The following is an 18,007-nucleotide window of genomic DNA, read 5'->3' on the forward strand; positions in this document are numbered from 1 at the left end:
GAAAACTTGCTAGCACTATTGGGAAATGTATAACCAAGTGCTCACAGATTAGGAGTTCAAAATATTTTTGAAGGAAAAAAATATTAAAACAAAATCCTCATATGACCCACGAGGAAATCTGTTAACGCTACAAGTACACATGGAGACAATATCTGCTAATGCTATAATACTTATTATGATCAAAGGTTTATACTATTACCTAAACGTAACTGATCTGAATTCAACGGGTAATACAAAATTATGAAATTTACATTGCTATGTACAGAAATGGTAGCAGGTAGCAAAATAAGTCATGTCATTTTTCATAAGGTCTTTGGTATCATCACATATGCACCATGCTCCCAAGTTCTGCTCGGTTATAATCTAGTTTGGCAGATCATTTCAGCTGCCTCACCCATGACGCTTGTCCCTCTAATTTCTAACAGGCGCAGAGCCAAGTCTTCTTCGTTCAACTGTCTTAATCCGCTGCTCATTCTCTTCAATATACCCACATCAAGTTCCTGAATCCACAGTGGCGTGCAACTCACCATCAAGCTCATAACCCCAGACACATATGCACGCCAAGTAGCACAATCACAGCGAAGAGATATTTTTCTATCTAGTGCATTTGCAAGAAATTCTAAATGAATCTCAAGGACCTTTGGTCGTCGTTTTGATGCTGGTGACAAAGAGTCGATACCCCAGGCAAAAGTCCCACCAAGTACCGCAAAACATGCAAGTGCATAACCTCTCAGCATAGCAACCACAACTCCAGATTCTCCCCCTTCCTGCTCTAACCCTTGGGCTGATAAAAACCATGAAGGCAGAGTTTCTGTAATCAAAGATTGAACCAAACCTGAACCACCAGATATCCAAAGAATCGAAGCCCCAAGAAGAGCGGCGTGCTTAACGCGAGTCATCGATGCAGCAAGAGAAACCTGTCCGTATCTTATTCCATACTTAGTCTTCTTTAGCTTCTCCACTTCACCCTTGGGCAACCCACCATTTGCTATATCTCTAACTGAAAGCATTAAAAGAGATACAATTTCATCTGTCAAGAACATGACATCTCTAATAGACCTGTAAACTCTTAAGTAGAGAAACCCAGGAGCAACCGGAGTGAACCCTCCAGAGTAGTGAGAACCAAAGCCATGACCAAGGAGGGTGCCAACACCACCATTGTTATAAATGCAGGCAGAACCAAGCCCAAGGGTGGAGGCGAAGCAACTTCTTAAAAGCTGAACTACGGCATCCCTGCTGTGGTGGAATACAGTTGCAGAAGCAGAGAATACAAAAAAGTCACTCCAGCGCTTCACCTTCTGAGCCCACAAAGCACCTACAATGGGCATGCATGGCCAGGGGCAACCAGAAGAAAGGGCAATCAAAGATGGGCCAGCCAAAATAACAAAGCGCTCACAAGATTTATCCAGTTTATATGTTATTGTGAGACTCAAAAAAGCCGCCAATGGCAAAGGAAGTGTAGCTGGAGCATTCCCATCTGTTTACAGCAGTTAAAATGCAGTGTCAACTGATTGATTTAATAAACCTGATGTGTGATGTCCATATAAATAGAAAATGAAAACATGGTTTGCCAAAAATTCGAGACAGTGAGTTGATATTTCTATGTCAACATATAGCAGGTAGCTAATTGAAAATTTATTCATCACCCACAAATTACTTTCAGAAATAAATATGCATATGCAAAACATGACAAGTTAGTTGGTCTATCGGGAGAAAATGACAATGCTGCAAGAATCACCCAGGAAAGGATAATATGAACTTGCAAAGAGGGATTTAGCTAAGAGGATTTCTGTTTAATTATTCTGTTTAATTAACATTTCCACAGATAAAGAAAGTATACTTAACAAACCTATAGCGAGGCTAGGAACATCAACACCTGTGGCCGCTAGAATTTTCTTGATTTGTTGCTCAACAATAGATAAATTTGCAGCAGGGCTAGGCCAATCAGTTCCATTCATAAAAGCAGGCTTCCATATGCAACGTGTTACTTCAGATGATAAGTAGCTTACAATGGTACCCAAAGTTGCCGGAAGAAAATCAGCAAGATCTTTGAGACCTAAGATAAAAATCAAGCAGATAACTTCCTAAGCAAACAGCCTTAGAAAAGCTTAAAAGTTAAGACATTGGCAACCCAGTTTAATGAATTCCCAAACTTGCAATTTTTATACTAACATACATTTAATCAAATAAGCTTAATATATGCCAACTTAAAGAAGCATGGACTTACCTAGCATTTGGCCTAGCTTCTATCTTTGAAGCTACTTCTAAGTTGAAGTTTAAAATAAATAAAAAACTTCTAATGTTGCTTGGTAATTTTCTGGTTTTTTAGCTTAATTGCAAACTTCTACATTACTAGTGATTTTGTCAAACAATTGGCATGCACTACAAACATGTCAATACTTGGAGTACACATCCTCAAGACTAGTGAGCACAAAGCTATTGGGATTCGAGAGGCATGGTTTTGAGAATGCATATGGAGCTTGATACCCAGGAAAACATCACTTAACTAAGAGCAAGCTTTGAGGATGATAGGATTGTGGCCGAGACTGATAGAATGAAACAAGGGCATGCATATTGTTGAGGAAATAGTAGTAGATCACAACTTTGAAGGAATAGAAATTGGGGGAGGGTTGAACAAGAGATCACCAATGAGGAGCTGTGACAAACATGGACAAGGAGGGAGGTATGTTTTCAAAATAGAGAAGCAGAAACTCATGTGAAAGCTCCATCTTTTATTTATTTTTCTTCATTAAAAAAAAGGCTCCTTTTATTTTTGAACTCAAAAATTATGTTTACCTCAACCTCTCCTTTTAAGGAAAAGAGAATCTCTAAAAAAAGCTAGGTCAAAACACTACTTATTTGAGAATGCAAGTTCTAAAAAAAAAGATCTTGAACCAATTGTCCTTGTCCATGGCCAAAAAACTATTACGACAAAGCAGTGTCCAGTCTAAACAAAGAAGAGAGGAAGCTTAAGGATCTTGAAAAGTAAAACTGAGGAGGATGAAGGTGATGATAATGATGATTCATAATTTGATTTGAAGCTAAAAATGACTGGGAGTGACAAGATGCCACCTAAGTGTCTAGTATTGGAATTGGAATTTACTAATTTACTATTTTTCCTCTAGGGACCATACAATCATTAGTTAGACATGCAATATTATCTTTTGGAGTATCTCTTCTATATACCTACCTAAAAAGATAGCTACCTCTATTCTTACATCCTCCTCAATTTTAGTTAGACATGCAAGATAGAATGCCTCTTCTCTTGGATCCTCCTCTCCTCATTTACCTTGCAAATTGCCTCTAACTAACTAATTACAATAACTGTCCTAACTATCTTTATCTTCCTAACTCCTAGCAAATACTGTATTTATTTCACTGACAAATGAACAAGGATAATCAAGTGAATGAGAAGACAATTACATGAGATTTTGGTAGTATAATATCATTTTTTATTATATATATATACACACACACACACACCCACAGTCACTTCACTTGCTAAGTTATTCCAAGAATCACAGGTCATGTTCAATTTTGTTTCATCTTTTCACAGGACATCTTTATTTCACAGCTGACATTCTCACATCTTAAAACATGAAAGCCTCAGTATAATCCTGAAATAGTTCTCAATGATACATAATGATTAAATCTATTTTAATAAGGCTTGAATATATCCATGAGTAAACTGGGTAAACCTGTAGCCAATTCACGGGGAGAGAGACTTCCATGAGCACAAGCAGTGAGAGCAGCATCAAGAACAAATGGAGTTGCTTCAAGGATGTCCCATGCAGGTACTTTGAGTTTCATCAAAGCATCATCCAATGAAGGAAGAGATGAATTGCTGCTTCCTGAAGTTGTAGGTGTCAATGACTGAGCACTTCGATTTATTTTCTTGCACATCATGGTAAGTAGTGCTTCAACGATCTGAGAAACTGGCCCTCCAGGTGCAAGAGTATTACAGATGGATGCAATACATTCTTGATGTTGCCGATACCAAATGTTCAATTTAGGAAAGGAATCCATAAATAAAGGCTCGAGAGAAAATCTTATCATTTTTGAAAATCTTCTACTCCTTACTCGATCTCTTGGTGATTTCCCAAAGGCTGCTAACATACAATTCCGAACCAATAAAAGGTACTCAGGACCTAATTGTGATCCTAATGCTGGAGTTGCTGCACCCCCCATCACATGTTCAACAGGTGGACGATCAAACCGCCATAATCTCAGCAGGAGAATAAATGCATTAGAGAACACTGCATGACAAGTGAGTTTTTCACCAGTTACAGCAGTCCATGAGACATTAGGAACAGATGATCCAAAAGCTTCGCATATTGGCATTAAGACAGCTGCAAGTAGTGGAACCTGAAAGACAGTAAATGCATAGAATCAGCCAACAAACTAAAAGCTGTGTAGGAATCACCCAACAAACTAAAAGCAGGAATAGTTATTATTGAGGTCCAACATTGACCATCTCACAACACAACACGGTTTTATGGGGTTGAGTTAGGCCCTAATCCTAAATTCTAAAATGGTATCGGAGCATATCCTAAATTTGTTATTGGGTCACCCATATTTGTCTACACTCTAGATGTCTATTCCTAGGCATTTGGGGTGTTATAGGGCCACCATCATTTGCCCAAGCTTTAGATGTCCAGTCTAGGTGTGAAGGGGCACGCATCAACTACATATATGGTCAATGTAGTTTTTATAAGACTTGGACAATTCTCACCTTACAAGTCAGTTTCGTGGGGTTTGACTTAAGTGGCCATAGGCCCATATTATATGATGATATCAGAACCTATCCTAAACCCGTCATTGGGCCACCCATATTTGTCTCCATTCAAAATGTCTATTCTGAGGCGTGAGAGGATGTTGTCATTGGGCCACCCACACTTATCCATGTTCTCTATATGTCTAGTCTTGCATTTGAGGGGGGGTGTTGAAATCTCATTGATTAGAGATATGGTCAATATAGTTCTTATAATGCTTCACCAGTCCTCATCTTACAACCCAATTTTGTGAGGTTAAGTTAGGCACTAAGTCCAAATTCTAGTAGTTATCAACCATTCCCTTCTCTGAAAAGAAAATATTATAATAGGTTTTGATTGATAGTACCTTAAAATTGAATAATACACAATTTTCCTTGTCTATGTGTATTGGGGAGGGATGTTCTCAAAAACATTTTCTTTTGAGTAAAAAAGATTGTAAACCACTTGCTATGCACATGTAAGAATCAGAATACACATTAAATCTGAACATACCACGCCATGTAGGGAGAATATCTGAACACTGTCTACAGATGAAATTCCCACCAGAAAGACATTCAAAAAAGGAGCATGGCTAATCAAATAACTTTCTGTCCCGGAATATTTAGGAGGAACTGGAGGTGAAAGCATATTTATGATGAAAAAAACTATGTGTTCCTGCAAACAATGATAATCATTATAATCATGAAAGTAAAAAACAAAAAATGGAAAAAGAAGGGGAGGCAAACAAAATGAATAAAAAAAAAATAGTCTAGTATGATTTTCTAATTATGAAGAAAATCAAATTAAAATGGTGTTGGGATCACCTGCACATTCCAACCACGTACTAAAGATGCCCCACAAAGAATGGTAGCAGCAGATATCTTTTCTTCATCCGAGCCATTGATTGCAAATTCAAATATTTTCTCAATCTCTGCTAAGCTTCCATTACATCCACGAGCTTAAATTCAGTTGCATTACCACTAGTAAATATACAAAATAGAGCATCTGATATACCTGACTTCCGGAAACAGAAAAGTGTAACTGAAGCCCAGGTATTAAGCAATACTACAGCCAATTAGACAGCAACCACTTTCACACAGACATTCATGCATACTTTGATTGTGTGTCTCTATTTAATATCTACATATTCATTTCTACTTTGACTCAGGAACAAGTAATTTTCTATTTTCTTTAAATGGAAATAAGCCCCTTTATCCAAGATACATGGGATGGGAGTAATAAACCCATAACTATGTATTTTGCATATCACGTTCACTTATTATCATTTTTCTAATAACATAATATATTTTAAAGATTCAACTTTTTTTATATAAAATATTTCAACCCCACTTCAGTTCAGGATGAATAAATTATTAAATTTCATGATAATGCAACCACAACCAAAACAGCAAAGATTTCCCCATAAGTACAGCACTTGATGTTGAGTAGTATAAATTGAAGCGGGATAAATACTGTAGTAGGAAGTAGATTGTTATAGTGAAACTGATGAGGAAGAAACAGAAAAGTGAAATAGAAAAACTAGACAAGATAATAACTTTTTAGTTTTGTCATTGCTGCTTTGCCATGTGGAAATAGCAACTCTCACAACGCACATGTAATGTATGAAAGCAGAAAATGATACATGACATAGCAGCATACCTAGAAGCAGGAGTTGCAACTAAGACATTAACCAATGGAGGAGTTAGTGGTGATCCCTTCATCAATGATGACCAGCTAGGTAAATGGTTAGGAATACTATGAGGCAGCTGATTGAAAGGTGTGCTCACATAACCATGCCAGAAATACGCTGAGGTATCAAGCAGATGTCTTGCAATACAAGCCTCAACAATAAGATGCCTTAAGTTACCAGCTGCAAGAAAACACAAGATGATGAACTGTCACTCACAAACCAAAGAGGTATAATCAGGGGCCCAAGACAAACATGAAAATACCCGTATGAGACCAACACATCTGAGAGAAAAATAAACAGAAGAAAACAGAAAAATAGATCATTTACCATTGACAACAAAAATATGATTAAATCCCATAGGACCAAGCTTAAATGGAAACAAAAAACTGTTGATGTTTTAAATTATGATGAGCATGATAGATAGATAGATGTAGGGAGAGAGAGAGAGAGGTCAAGTTGTATGCCCCTGAAATTCATTAAGGAACAATTAACAGGATAAATGAAAGCAGGCTCTTATTATGGACCATATTGTCAATTTTTTCTTATCATGAAATTTCTGTATATTGTAGTTATAACTGTATGAAGATACAATTGGACACAAGTGTTTTTAATTGTTCTTAAAACTGCCCATTTATTTTTATTTTAGGACCTCCAACTTAGAGTTCTTTCTAAAACCAAACACCATTAGAGATTCATATTATAAAAGCAATTACTTACAACAGTTTGTGGGCAAGTCATTCACATTCGTATGTTCCAAGTATCCACTATGTCCAGATACAAACAAGGTAGCCTTGGCAGCAGCCTGATTGGCTCCCCAAATAACAGATTGAGGAGGAGTGAGTAAATTCTCATAGTCCCCCAATAGCTGTAAGCTGGTAACCAATGCCCCATGACGCTCTCCCAAAGCCTGCTTGTCCATCCTTTGATTTGCAGGGCTACGTTCAGCTTCTTCAATAAGTTTCCCTTCCTCTTCTTCAATAAGGTTAGCAACTACAAGGGTTGTAATGCACAATAACATAGACAAGCAGGTATCAAGGCGAGGTACAGGCCCCTCTCCTGGATCCCTCTCCTATAAAAAGGGGGAGAAAATGTACTTAAAACAAGTGAATAGAGTCCAATAGCATCCAAAATTAGAGTCACCGATTGGATTTAGTAATGAACCAGTAAATCAGTTAAATGCAAACCTACAAACATAATAAAAATAGAATAGCTATGCTGCAATATGTTATGTTTTTGGGTGACTACATCTTACACATGCCTAAGTTCATCAAGCAATTTCTCTCTCACACACACACACAAAAAAAAGAGTTCGTCACAATCTGAAATCACTAATCTGCATTTTCTTTCAGGAATTCCCCTTTTCCCACATGAAAAGAAATCACCACTTACAACAAATTAATTTCCCCTTGCATCAGTTCTTACCCTTTGAACTAGCCGTAGAGCTGCAATCCATAAGCCTAAAAAAGCACTGTGCCATGCAGTACCATTAACTGCTTGCAAAGCCTTAACCAACCCTGCAATAAGCCAACAACAACCACTTCAACGAAGCAATTCAATCATGCATCAAAAACAAAAAAAATCTTATGAAAACAGTCAAGTCTGGTAACCATGTTACGACAGTGAAATTTCTGCATACCAGTGAGTGCTTCAACAGCACTAGCTTCTGCGACGTGATTGCCATCCATTGCATCCTCAAGGATAAGATCAATAGGAAGCCAAAGCAAAGACCAACTATCGTGACGAGACTGAACTGCGCAAGAGTCAGCCATGACAGCATTGAGTTCCAGCGTAGGTGTTGTTTTCCAGTCAGAAGACAGAAGCTTAATCCCATTTCCAGTAGTGGAATTGAAATCCAAAGGCAAAAGGGACTCAGGAGTGACGTGCTTCAAGCTCCTCAACACTGTGGAGTTTGCCGCAAGCTGCTGCAGCTGGTGTAGAAAAGGTCCCCAATGCGCTGGCCTACAAATAAGCATCCACCAACTAAAAATGTGAACATCCTAATCAGAGAAAACCTAAAAGCAGTTTTTTAGTTGCTTCTGATTTTGTTCTTGAATTATAATTGGAGTTTGAGTTGAATAATCAGCATAATAAATATTGAAATTGCTGAGATAAAAACTTAAAAATTCTGATAGAAGAAGGAACTGTATCTAAGTTTAGTCCTATCCTAATTGCAAATAGAGAGTGATAATATTTTAATGACAAAAAATTTCAAACAACCAATCAACAACTATCTTTTCTCTCTCTTCCTATCATTGCATTACATCATCAATAAAATCAATCACTTGTCTATCCTCTCTCAAGGTTGTCCAAAAAATCTTTTTCTTGCAGATAATGAGCATTAAAAATATTTACATTCCTGAGTATAAAAAAAAAATAAAAATGCAAGGAAGTGAATGTAAGTTTTATCCTAAGGAATAAGGAGGTAGCAAAAATGAAAGTGAAGGGAAGTGAAGGTGTTTATTAACATACATGTTTCGTTGAACCAATGCAAGGATTCTGGAAGTGAGTTTGTGGTGAAGAAAGCGCGCAATAATCTCAATGGCCATGGCAGTGTTTTTCCGGTGCAAGGCATCGTTGTTGTTGTAGGGATCGGGGCTGTGTTGGAGAAATCCTTGGTCGTCCAAGGAAGATTGGAGAAGCTGCGAGACGATAGAGAAGAGAAAGTGAACGAGAACGACGCCGGGATGAGGGTGGTGGTTGGAGGGGGGAAGAGATAGGGAGTGATGGATGGAGGCCATGACTTTGAGGTAATTGGGGAAGTGGATGTGAGGGGAGAAGGCGTGGCGGCTGAGGAGGTCCATGTAGAGAGCGTAGGCGGAAGGGTGGAGGCGGCGCTGAGGGACGACGCGGGCGGAGAGGAGGGAGAGGACGAGCAGAGGAGGGAGGAGTCTGACGGACATGGCTTTCTCGAGGAACTTCCACGTGATGGGCACGTGATTCTCGAAGCAGATGTGGGAGACCAGCCGCTGTGCCAGCTCGACGGAAGGGAGGGAGACGCCGCCTGAGTTCAGGGCGGAGCTGACCTGGATCGACCATATCAGAGGGTCTGTCTTCTTCTCCTGCGCCCACTTGGTTACTTCCATAACTCCATCCATCACACTTCCTTCTTCTTCTTCTTCTTCTTCGCTCATATTTTGAAACACTTCTCCCATCGCTTTCCTTATGCTGATGCAACAACAACACCTTCTTTCAATTAGTGCTGCACAAATCGATGTTGCATTAATAATATACTACAATTTAATCGTAAATTATTTTGTGTGATAAGTTTATGATAATTATATTAATTACTTTAATATACTTGTTTGAATGTTTACGTTTTTTTTTACAAAACTATTTTTAGTTAAAATTGATTCAGATTTAAATATTTATATTCTTTTTTAGATAACGCATGATAAAGAAAATAAAAATAAAGAAAGGTTGCATCCTTGGAAATTGCTGCATCTTAGCTTCAGTTAAGAGCAATCCAATCATGTCCATGAAAAGGACTATCTAAAATCAAAATCTCAACATCAAAGTGTGTCCCTTAGTTAGCTAGACTAGTTATAAAACTACATATAACCAAAAGATTTAGCTCAATTAAGTAAGAAGAGTGCATAAATTGTTATGAATTAATCTCTTAATACTTATTTTTTATTCTTACAAATAAAAAAAATGTTCTAAAAATTTTAAGCTAATGTAAAAATTATCTAATTTTTTATATCAACGAGGCATATTCCAACTCTTTTACAAGTATCAAAGTTCCCACAAAATTATCTAATTTTTTTCACTGAAAAACAAATTTTCAACACAAAATCAAATCTGAATATTTATCTAAAACCATATTGGTTACATTTCAACATGATTTTAAATTATGTAATGAAAATTCATTTTTTTTTAAGATTAAGACCATATGTATTTGTCCTCTAAAAACACATGTAAAATCTTATTTGAGTCTTGTATGAAATACAAAATTTTCTATATAGGTATTTAACATAATTGTACACTTAGCACTTAGATTTATGACCATTCGTTAAGTTAAAACAATTTGATGATATTTAATGAAACTCATTGTGAAAATTTTTCTACTTCTCATCCTTTTTTACTTTTAAAATTTACTTTCTAAAATAGTTGAATCATATTACATATGTGAAATTATTTTTTAGAATATAATTAATCTTATAAAATTTTGAAATTTATTTTATAGAATATTATTAAACTAAATTTGGGAAAATAATTTTGAATTTTATATATTTTAAATATATGTTCCAAAATTAGTTTATAAAAAGATATTTTTGACAATAAAAAAATACAAAAACTTAGAGGGAGGGGGAAAAATAATGCAAATAGAATCCCCTTGAATATACATAGAAAAAAAGAAAAAAAAACTTGAATACAAAATGGAAACAAAAGAGGACTAAGCTAAAAAAAAAAAACCAATTTAGGGCCTACGCCTGTTTGGTTTTAGACATGCATAAGATGACCCCTTTTTGGGTATTGCTATTGGCACTACCACGTGGGTGTCTTTAGTTGTATTTCCAAATTACCCTTGGTTGGAAACACAATAGTACATATTTCCTGTTATGTAAGTGGGTTTTACTTTTGTCATTACTGTGTATGCCTTTTGTCATGCGGTTGCCTTTTGCTATTGACACTACCCACTGTACAGAAAAAATATGTTTTTGTTGTATTCTACTTTTGTCACCCTCATTTTTGTAATAAAAACACATTTTTCAAAACAAAATTGTGTTTCTATTATTTACGGTACAACGAAATCGTATTTCCATTGCACAAACATGAGTGGAAAAATAAAAAAAGAATGAAAATATGATTTCGTTGTACTGTAATTAACAAAATCATTTTTTTTTCACTCCTAGGATGTGCAATGAAAATATGATTCTGTTATACATTATTCAATAATGGAATTGTATTTTTATTATTGATTGAAAATCCCCAACCCTTCCTCTCCTCACTCCAACCACTAATCCCCCTCCCTTCGAATCGTCAAGAACCCATTTCACAACCCTTTGTGGTCGGCAAGAGCACGAACCCATTTTCCTCCCTCATCTGCCATGTTTGTCCCTCTATGTGGGTGGGATGTATTGTAGATCTAGACATGGGATGTGTTGTAGATCTAGACATGGGTGGGGTTCTCGTACCCTCAATTTTGCTTAGACTAGGAATAGTGCAGTGCGGTAGTGCTCAGATCTGCAGTGGCATGGTGATGAAGTTGTTTAGGGTGAGAAAATGGTTTTGAACAAAGAGAGGAAAAGGGGAGGGAGTGTGGGAGCGGGTAATTGAGTAATTTCACACGTTTGGCAATGTTAATAGCAATTTAGGTAGTGCCCATATCAACTCCCATTTTTTTCACCTGAACACAATCTATCTATACAAAAAAAAAAAAAACTAAACCAAAAGCCCAAAAGTTGTTGTACGCTTATGCTAAACTAATTATGCTCCTTTTGAGGTTTGGGACTTTCGTTGTAAAGGGAATTATTTTGTTATATTTTTAATATAAATTTATTATTAAATTAAACAAATAAATGAATATTAATTTTTAGTTTAATTTAAGATATGATAATTTTAATATATTTGAATTTAAAAATAAATATATTCTATTTTTTTTGCTTTTAAAAACGTTTTCAATTTTAAAAAGATATCGTCCTTTATATTTACGTACATATATATTTACATAATGTTAAAAATATTGAAACCAGGTAAAAATGAAGAAGACAAAGACAACACTAAGATATTATCTTTTTTTTAGAGACAATAAAATACTAACTAAAAAGTAAAAAAAGAAAGAAGATAAATATTTATCTTATTTTCTCTTCTCTCATTTTTATTCCTATTTTCTATTTTTTCTACCACATTAATTATTATAGTTAAAAAATAATCTATGAACACCTAATCTTAATATACTCCTAATTATAGAGAATGTATAAATGTTAAAAGTAATATAATATAACAAGAAGAAAGAAATAATAAAAAAAAATGAGAAGTTTCAAATAGAATATATACACAATAGCATGTGTTTATGATCACGAAGCTTCGATTTATAATTTTCTCTTAACTCTTTTTTTTTTTTTTTTACTTACTGTTTTCATTTCTCTACTATTGATTCCAACCCATTCCATGTTTGAGTTTACGATGATAAGATCTCTACTTTTCCGTGTTTAATTTGGATTATTAAGGTCTTTTATTGAGATATAAGATTAAGATTTAACAGTATTTATTTATTAATTAATTTGTGACAAATTTATTTATTAATTACTAATCTAATGATAAAATTTAATTTAAGTTCTATTTTGTTTTCTGTTAAAAAAGTTGTATTTTATTTCTTCACTCATGCAAGAATTTTTATATTGTTTGGAAACTTTAGCTATAATTAGTTTTATAAAAAAAAACTATTTGTCTTAATATATATTTTTTAAACTTTTAAGTGCTCATGATTAAAAAGAAAAAAATATACACATGTGACTCAAGAAGTAAAAGAAAACTTTTTGATGCACGCGGTGGAACGATTACGGTATCTGTCTGTCATGATTCGTGAATTCTCCTATCTTTTGTTTTTATTATTATTATTATTATTCAAATTCTTGATCTTTACCTAAAAGGCGTAGACTGAAGTCACTCAACTCTTAATTATGTTTTTTTCAGCTTTGGTTTCTACATTACATTATTGTATTACCATCTTGCGCAATCTTATGATACACCGCATGGATCTTCAAGCAATACAAAATATTAAAATTTTAACCAAGTTTCATGATAAGATAAACAATTGAAATAATCATCAAACAATGGTTCAATCAGGATCAAACATAAATATACATGTGATCAATAAAAAAAATAATAAAAGAAGGAAGCTAGTTACATAATGCACGTAGCATGATTAGTTTATTTGCAGTTCTCAGTAGCGCAGCTGGTTTGACCACAAAATAATGGTTTGGTAAAAAGAGGTAGAAGTAGAAGAAAGAAGCTCCACTTTCTCTTTCTCTTCCTATATATTCCTCTCTTCACAGCACATCACAGCACATTGACCAGTGTTGAGAATATATGGAAAGCTCTAGAGAGATGAATAAGGAGTTGGCAGCACCACTGCTAGTGCCAAGAAAGAGTGGTGATGGGCAAGAGAATAATAATAATAATGGAGTGGAGGTGGTGGCATCATCATCAGAGAGTACATTTTGCCAAGAGTTGAAGAGAGTAAGCTCCATGGCGGCTCCAATGGTGGCAGTCACGGTGTCTCAGTACCTTCTACAAGTTGTTTCTTTGATGATGGTGGGACATTTTGGGATACTGGTCTCCTTCTCTGGGGTTGCTATTGCTACCTCTTTTGCTGAAGTCACCGGATTCAGCGTCCTTGTAAATATATACAACTAACTCCTCTTTATGATTCTATATGTGCACTACCCTCTGTTGTTTTTCTCATTTTTAATTCAACTTTTCGATTCAACTATAGCATCTTTTAAACATATATATTATAAGCTTGTATTCTATTTTATTGGAAAGCTAGCTATTTTCTGATTCTTGGGTGAGGGCTCTTGATACAGTTAATTAGTACCTAGTATTAGCATACTACTAACCGGATCACATGTAATAGTACAACGGGTTAACATTTAGGTTGATTCTTAATTGATTTATCATCTACATCCAAAAAGCCTTATTCTTTGTAAGAAGCTTCTACAGTTTGGAAAGAAGTTTTGATTCTTTAAAAAAGAAGAATCTACTTCAACCGATATGCCCTAGGCACGGCATTAACAAGTTAGCCAGATTTTGGGTTGGTGGGGTGGCATGGATTGGATTTTAATATAGAAAATAGCATTCTATTGGTTATTTATTTGTGTTTGATACAGTTCAGTTTGGTTGATAAGCCTTCTTTTGAAACTGGATCTGTACAAACAGTTGAAAGTTGAGAAGTTAAAAAATTGCCCTCATTCAACCCATATCGAATGTTAGTTGTTAGTTTTTGTTAACAGGAAGATTCGATTTCCTTCATCCTTTATCAACAAGCCTACCTTATATCTTCCGCGTGTCTGTGTGTTTGTATATATCCTTTTGAAATGCCTAGTGAATCTGAGTACTGTGGTTGCAGTTGGGAATGTCCGGTGCATTGGAAACTTTATGTGGGCAAACCTATGGTGCGGAAGAGTATAGGAAGTTTGGAAACTACACTTGGTGTGCGATTGTGACTCTGACATTGGTTTGTCTCCCGATATCTCTGGTGTGGATATTCACTGATAAAATACTGTTGCTGTTTAGTCAAGACCCTGAGATTTCTCATGCAGCTCGTGAGTACTGCATATACCTCATTCCAGCTCTATTTGGTCATGCTGTTCTTCAAGCTCTCACTCGCTACTTCCAGACTCAGAGTATGATCTTTCCCATGGTTTTCAGCTCAATCACCGCACTGTGTTTGCATGTTCCTATTTGTTGGGGTCTGGTTTTTAAGTTGGGACTGGGACACGTTGGAGCTGCATTAGCCATTGGAGTCTCGTATTGGTTGAATGTGGTTTGGCTTGCAATTTATATGATCTACTCTCCGGCTTGTCAAAAAACCAAGATTGTCTTTTCTAGTAATGCTTTACTTAGCATTCCAGAGTTCTTGAAATTAGCTATCCCTTCTGGACTCATGTTTTGGTAAATATGTTTGTCTGATTGTTATATAACTTTGCATCCATCTCCTGCAACATTTTTTTAATTTTCTTCTGCTAATTACATTTTCACATTAATTTCTATCTATGTATGTATATAGTTTTGAATGGTGGTCCTTTGAGGTGCTTACATTACTTGCGGGAATTTTGCCTAATCCTCAACTTGAAACCGCAGTTCTGTCAATCTGGTGTGTGGAATTCATTTCATTTCCATCATTATTGTTGAGAGGCTAAAATATATTTTACCTCATATTAAAATGATCATTTTTGTTTTAAGTCCCTAAATTTTTCAGTTGTAATCGGAAAAAAAAAATTATTTATTGGTGACTCAAAATAAAAATTGGTCATTTATTACCTGACTTAAAACATATTTAAACCTTAAGTGAAACAACTCATATAGTTAAGTTTGATCGATCATACGCTTTTTTGCAGCCTTAACACAACCACATTGCACTACTTTATTCCTTATGCCGTGGGAGCCTCTGCAAGGTAAAGGTTTGGTCCAAATTTGCCTTTTTTTCATGCTTCCAACACAGTAATTAGTTATTTTGATGATGGATGTTTGTTTTGTTTTGTTTTGCAGCACTCGGGTTTCAAATGAACTAGGGGCAGGGAATCCAAAGACAGCAAAAGGTGCTGTTCGTGTGGTAGTGATTCTCGGGGTGGCAGAGGCAGCTATTGTGAGCACTGTGTTCATTAGTTGCCGACATGTATTAGGATACGCGTACAGCAATGATAAGGAGGTAATCGATTACGTTGCAGAGATGGCTCCACTCTTGTGTGTGTCTGTTACTGCCGATAGTCTAATTGGAGCACTATCAGGGATTGCGAGAGGGGGAGGATTTCAGGAAATAGGGGCTTATGTGAACCTGGGAGCCTATTATCTTGTGGGAATTCCAATGGGTTTGTTATTGGGTTTTCATCTGCAACTAAGAGCCAAGGGCCTTTGGATGGGAACTCTATCAGGCTCTCTTACACAAGTCATTATTCTTGCTATTGTAACAGCACTAATAGATTGGCAAAAAGAGGTTCGTTCGTTTTAAGTTTTCATTTTTACATCCTTTGCATGTGTTGTGGAATGCTTCTGAATAACTGTATTTTGTGGTGGTTTGTTTCAGGCAACTAAAGCCAGGGAGAGAGTAGTTGAGAACTCAATTAAAGCTCACATTTGATGTATTCCTATCGAGTTTAAGAAAACTGAAAAATAAATGACTGCAAGTGCTCACAATCGAAGTCTTTTTGGTTTCTGCATTGACTGTGATCAGCAGTGGAGTGGAAAGATAGTGAGTGTGTGTCAGGTTTCATTAATTATGTTTTTGGTTCATTTTTTGTGTGTTTGTGAAGAGATTTAATCATGTTAACATAGACAACTTGGTGTGAATATGTGATGGGATTTTTGTACTGGATTTAATCATGTTAACATAGACAGCCTTCAGTTACATGTTTCACTAGTTTTTTTTATTGACTAGTTAATAGTAGTAATAGGATTTTATTTTTTACGTTGTTAGCTTCTCCTCGCATGACGAAAGGTATCTTCTACTTCAAGTCCACACATGAGCTGATCTCCTTCGATTCTTTTATATAATCAATTTACAAAAAAACTTATCAAGTAATATACTAGTATTTTTTTTAATATAAATTAAAATTAATTATACATTACCACTATTAGACTTTTAAAAAATAAGATAAATAGAGTAATTCTTCTTTTTTTCACAGATTAAATAAATAATTCTCAAAAAAAGAATCCTACAACATGAGGCGTGTTGCAATTAATTTATTCCTTGGCTACCTGCCTCCTTTGTGCCATTAGATCACGAAAACATGTGTGTGATATACACATAATCCAACTACTCATTTATTGTAACTTATTACATAGCTTTTAGTATGATTTTAAAAAATAACATTTTTAAGAAAGAGTGTTGCCCAAAATGTTTTTTAGATAAGTTTTTCGCAAAACTAATTTCATGCGAGGTGAATTTAACTTTTCAAAATTTAAAAGATATTTTTATTACCATAAAAATATCACATTATTTTTATTAAATTATTTAATGTAACAAATAATTAATTTGACACCTCTTTGGTCAATTGATTTGAAAGGTATGGTGAATGGTGCCGTGGAGACCTGCAAGGAGAGTTTCCATAGGTTTGATAAATACCTAAACTTTAGTAATCCACTGATTTCCAACAACTTCAGTCCTGATGCGTGTGGCTGGGCATTTGGCATGAATATGTTTGACTTGAAGGAGTGGAAGAAACGAAACATCACTGGTATCTATCATCATGGTAAATTTCACTAATCGTATTCCTTCTTTTTATAGTTTGTACATAGATATCTCTGAATATCATTTTATGAAATTACTTGCCTGAAGATTCCTATGTGTGCATCATGCCAATGTTTATTTTGTTGTCAGGTCTCAATTTGGAAAGCCAAGCTTACTGTTTTGTACATGTAGATAGTATTGTCATCTTATATCTTCTTATCTGATGTAGAATTAATCCTTTGCAGAATGAGGATATAACCCTCTGGAAGATTGGAACCTTACCCCCATGACTAATCACCTTTTACAAGAGATAGAATGGAAACTACAAGCCATGGTTGAATCTTGCTGTTTCCAAATATAAATCGTACTGGTCCAGATATGCTGTGTTCGATAATCCATATCTTCGAGTTTGCAACCTTAGCGAATAGTGATTTTTGAGAATGCTACCACACTACTCTACGTAATATAGTTGTGTCTTTCAAGAGAGACTGAAATGATTAAAACGTCAATTTTGTCCTGAAATTGGCTTTCCTTTTGTTTCTTTTTAATCCATGACATTATAAAAAAAAGCAAATTTACTTGTTGATTTTGATAGTTCATCACTCTTTGATTACCAAATCAGTCAATATAGTATCGAAATTTAACAATTTTTAGTTAATTTGATCTTTTAAGTGG

General features: G+C 35.3%; 2 protein-coding genes across 3 annotated transcripts; one reads left to right on the forward strand and one right to left on the reverse strand.

The window, feature by feature from the left end:
• Positions 1 to 48: 48 nt before the first annotated feature.
• LOC114399394 (mediator of RNA polymerase II transcription subunit 33B-like) lies at positions 49 to 9,654 on the reverse strand. The gene is made up of 10 exons (XM_028361579.1): positions 8,911 to 9,654; positions 8,078 to 8,400; positions 7,864 to 7,955; positions 7,159 to 7,510; positions 6,411 to 6,621; positions 5,576 to 5,690; positions 5,265 to 5,426; positions 3,699 to 4,365; positions 1,850 to 2,056; positions 49 to 1,477 (listed from the first exon to the last, which is right to left on the reverse strand). The coding sequence occupies exons 1-10, from the start codon at positions 9,591 to 9,593 to the stop codon at positions 357 to 359; spliced, it is 3,933 nt and encodes a 1,310-aa protein (XP_028217380.1). The 5' UTR covers positions 9,594 to 9,654; the 3' UTR covers positions 49 to 356.
• A 3,701-nt stretch (positions 9,655 to 13,355) lies between these two features.
• On the forward strand, positions 13,356 to 17,854 carry LOC114399151 (protein DETOXIFICATION 9-like). 2 transcript variants are annotated; one of them, XR_003663650.1, is made up of 8 exons: positions 13,356 to 13,782; positions 14,513 to 15,057; positions 15,173 to 15,259; positions 15,504 to 15,560; positions 15,655 to 16,099; positions 16,190 to 16,354; positions 17,169 to 17,354; positions 17,578 to 17,854. XR_003663650.1 is itself a non-coding variant. In XM_028361278.1 (6 exons), the coding sequence occupies exons 1-6, from the start codon at positions 13,474 to 13,476 to the stop codon at positions 16,241 to 16,243; spliced, it is 1,497 nt and encodes a 498-aa protein (XP_028217079.1). In that variant the 5' UTR covers positions 13,356 to 13,473; the 3' UTR covers positions 16,244 to 16,570. The 2 variants fall into 2 exon arrangements, 1 of the variants encoding a protein (XP_028217079.1); XM_028361278.1 differs by lacking the exons at positions 17,169 to 17,354; positions 17,578 to 17,854 and having other exon boundaries at positions 16,190 to 16,570.
• The last annotated feature ends 153 nt before the right edge of the window (positions 17,855 to 18,007 follow it).

Source organism: Glycine soja, chromosome 19 (assembly GCF_004193775.1).
Source record: "Glycine soja cultivar W05 chromosome 19, ASM419377v2, whole genome shotgun sequence".
In the NCBI taxonomy this organism is placed as follows: Eukaryota; Viridiplantae; Streptophyta; class Magnoliopsida; order Fabales; family Fabaceae; genus Glycine; species Glycine soja.

Excerpts from the sequence above, each read along its gene's own strand:
- LOC114399394 (XM_028361579.1), bottom strand. The coding sequence starts at position 9,593 with ATGGGAGAAGTGTTTCAAAATATGAGCGAAGAAGAAGAAGAAGAAGAA. Across the intron at positions 6,622-7,158 it reads TGACTTGCCCACAAACTGTT|CTGGTAACTTAAGGCATCTT; the intron begins GTAAGTAATTGC and ends GTTTTCTTGCAG. Across the intron at positions 5,691-6,410 it reads GTTGCAACTCCTGCTTCTAG|CTTAGCAGAGATTGAGAAAA; the intron begins GTATGCTGCTAT and ends ATGTAATGGAAG.
- LOC114399151 (XM_028361278.1), top strand. The coding sequence starts at position 13,474 with ATGGAAAGCTCTAGAGAGATGAATAAGGAGTTGGCAGCACCACTGCTA. Across the intron at positions 13,783-14,512 it reads TCACCGGATTCAGCGTCCTT|TTGGGAATGTCCGGTGCATT; the intron begins GTAAATATATAC and ends CTGTGGTTGCAG. Across the intron at positions 16,100-16,189 it reads TAATAGATTGGCAAAAAGAG|GCAACTAAAGCCAGGGAGAG; the intron begins GTTCGTTCGTTT and ends GGTTTGTTTCAG.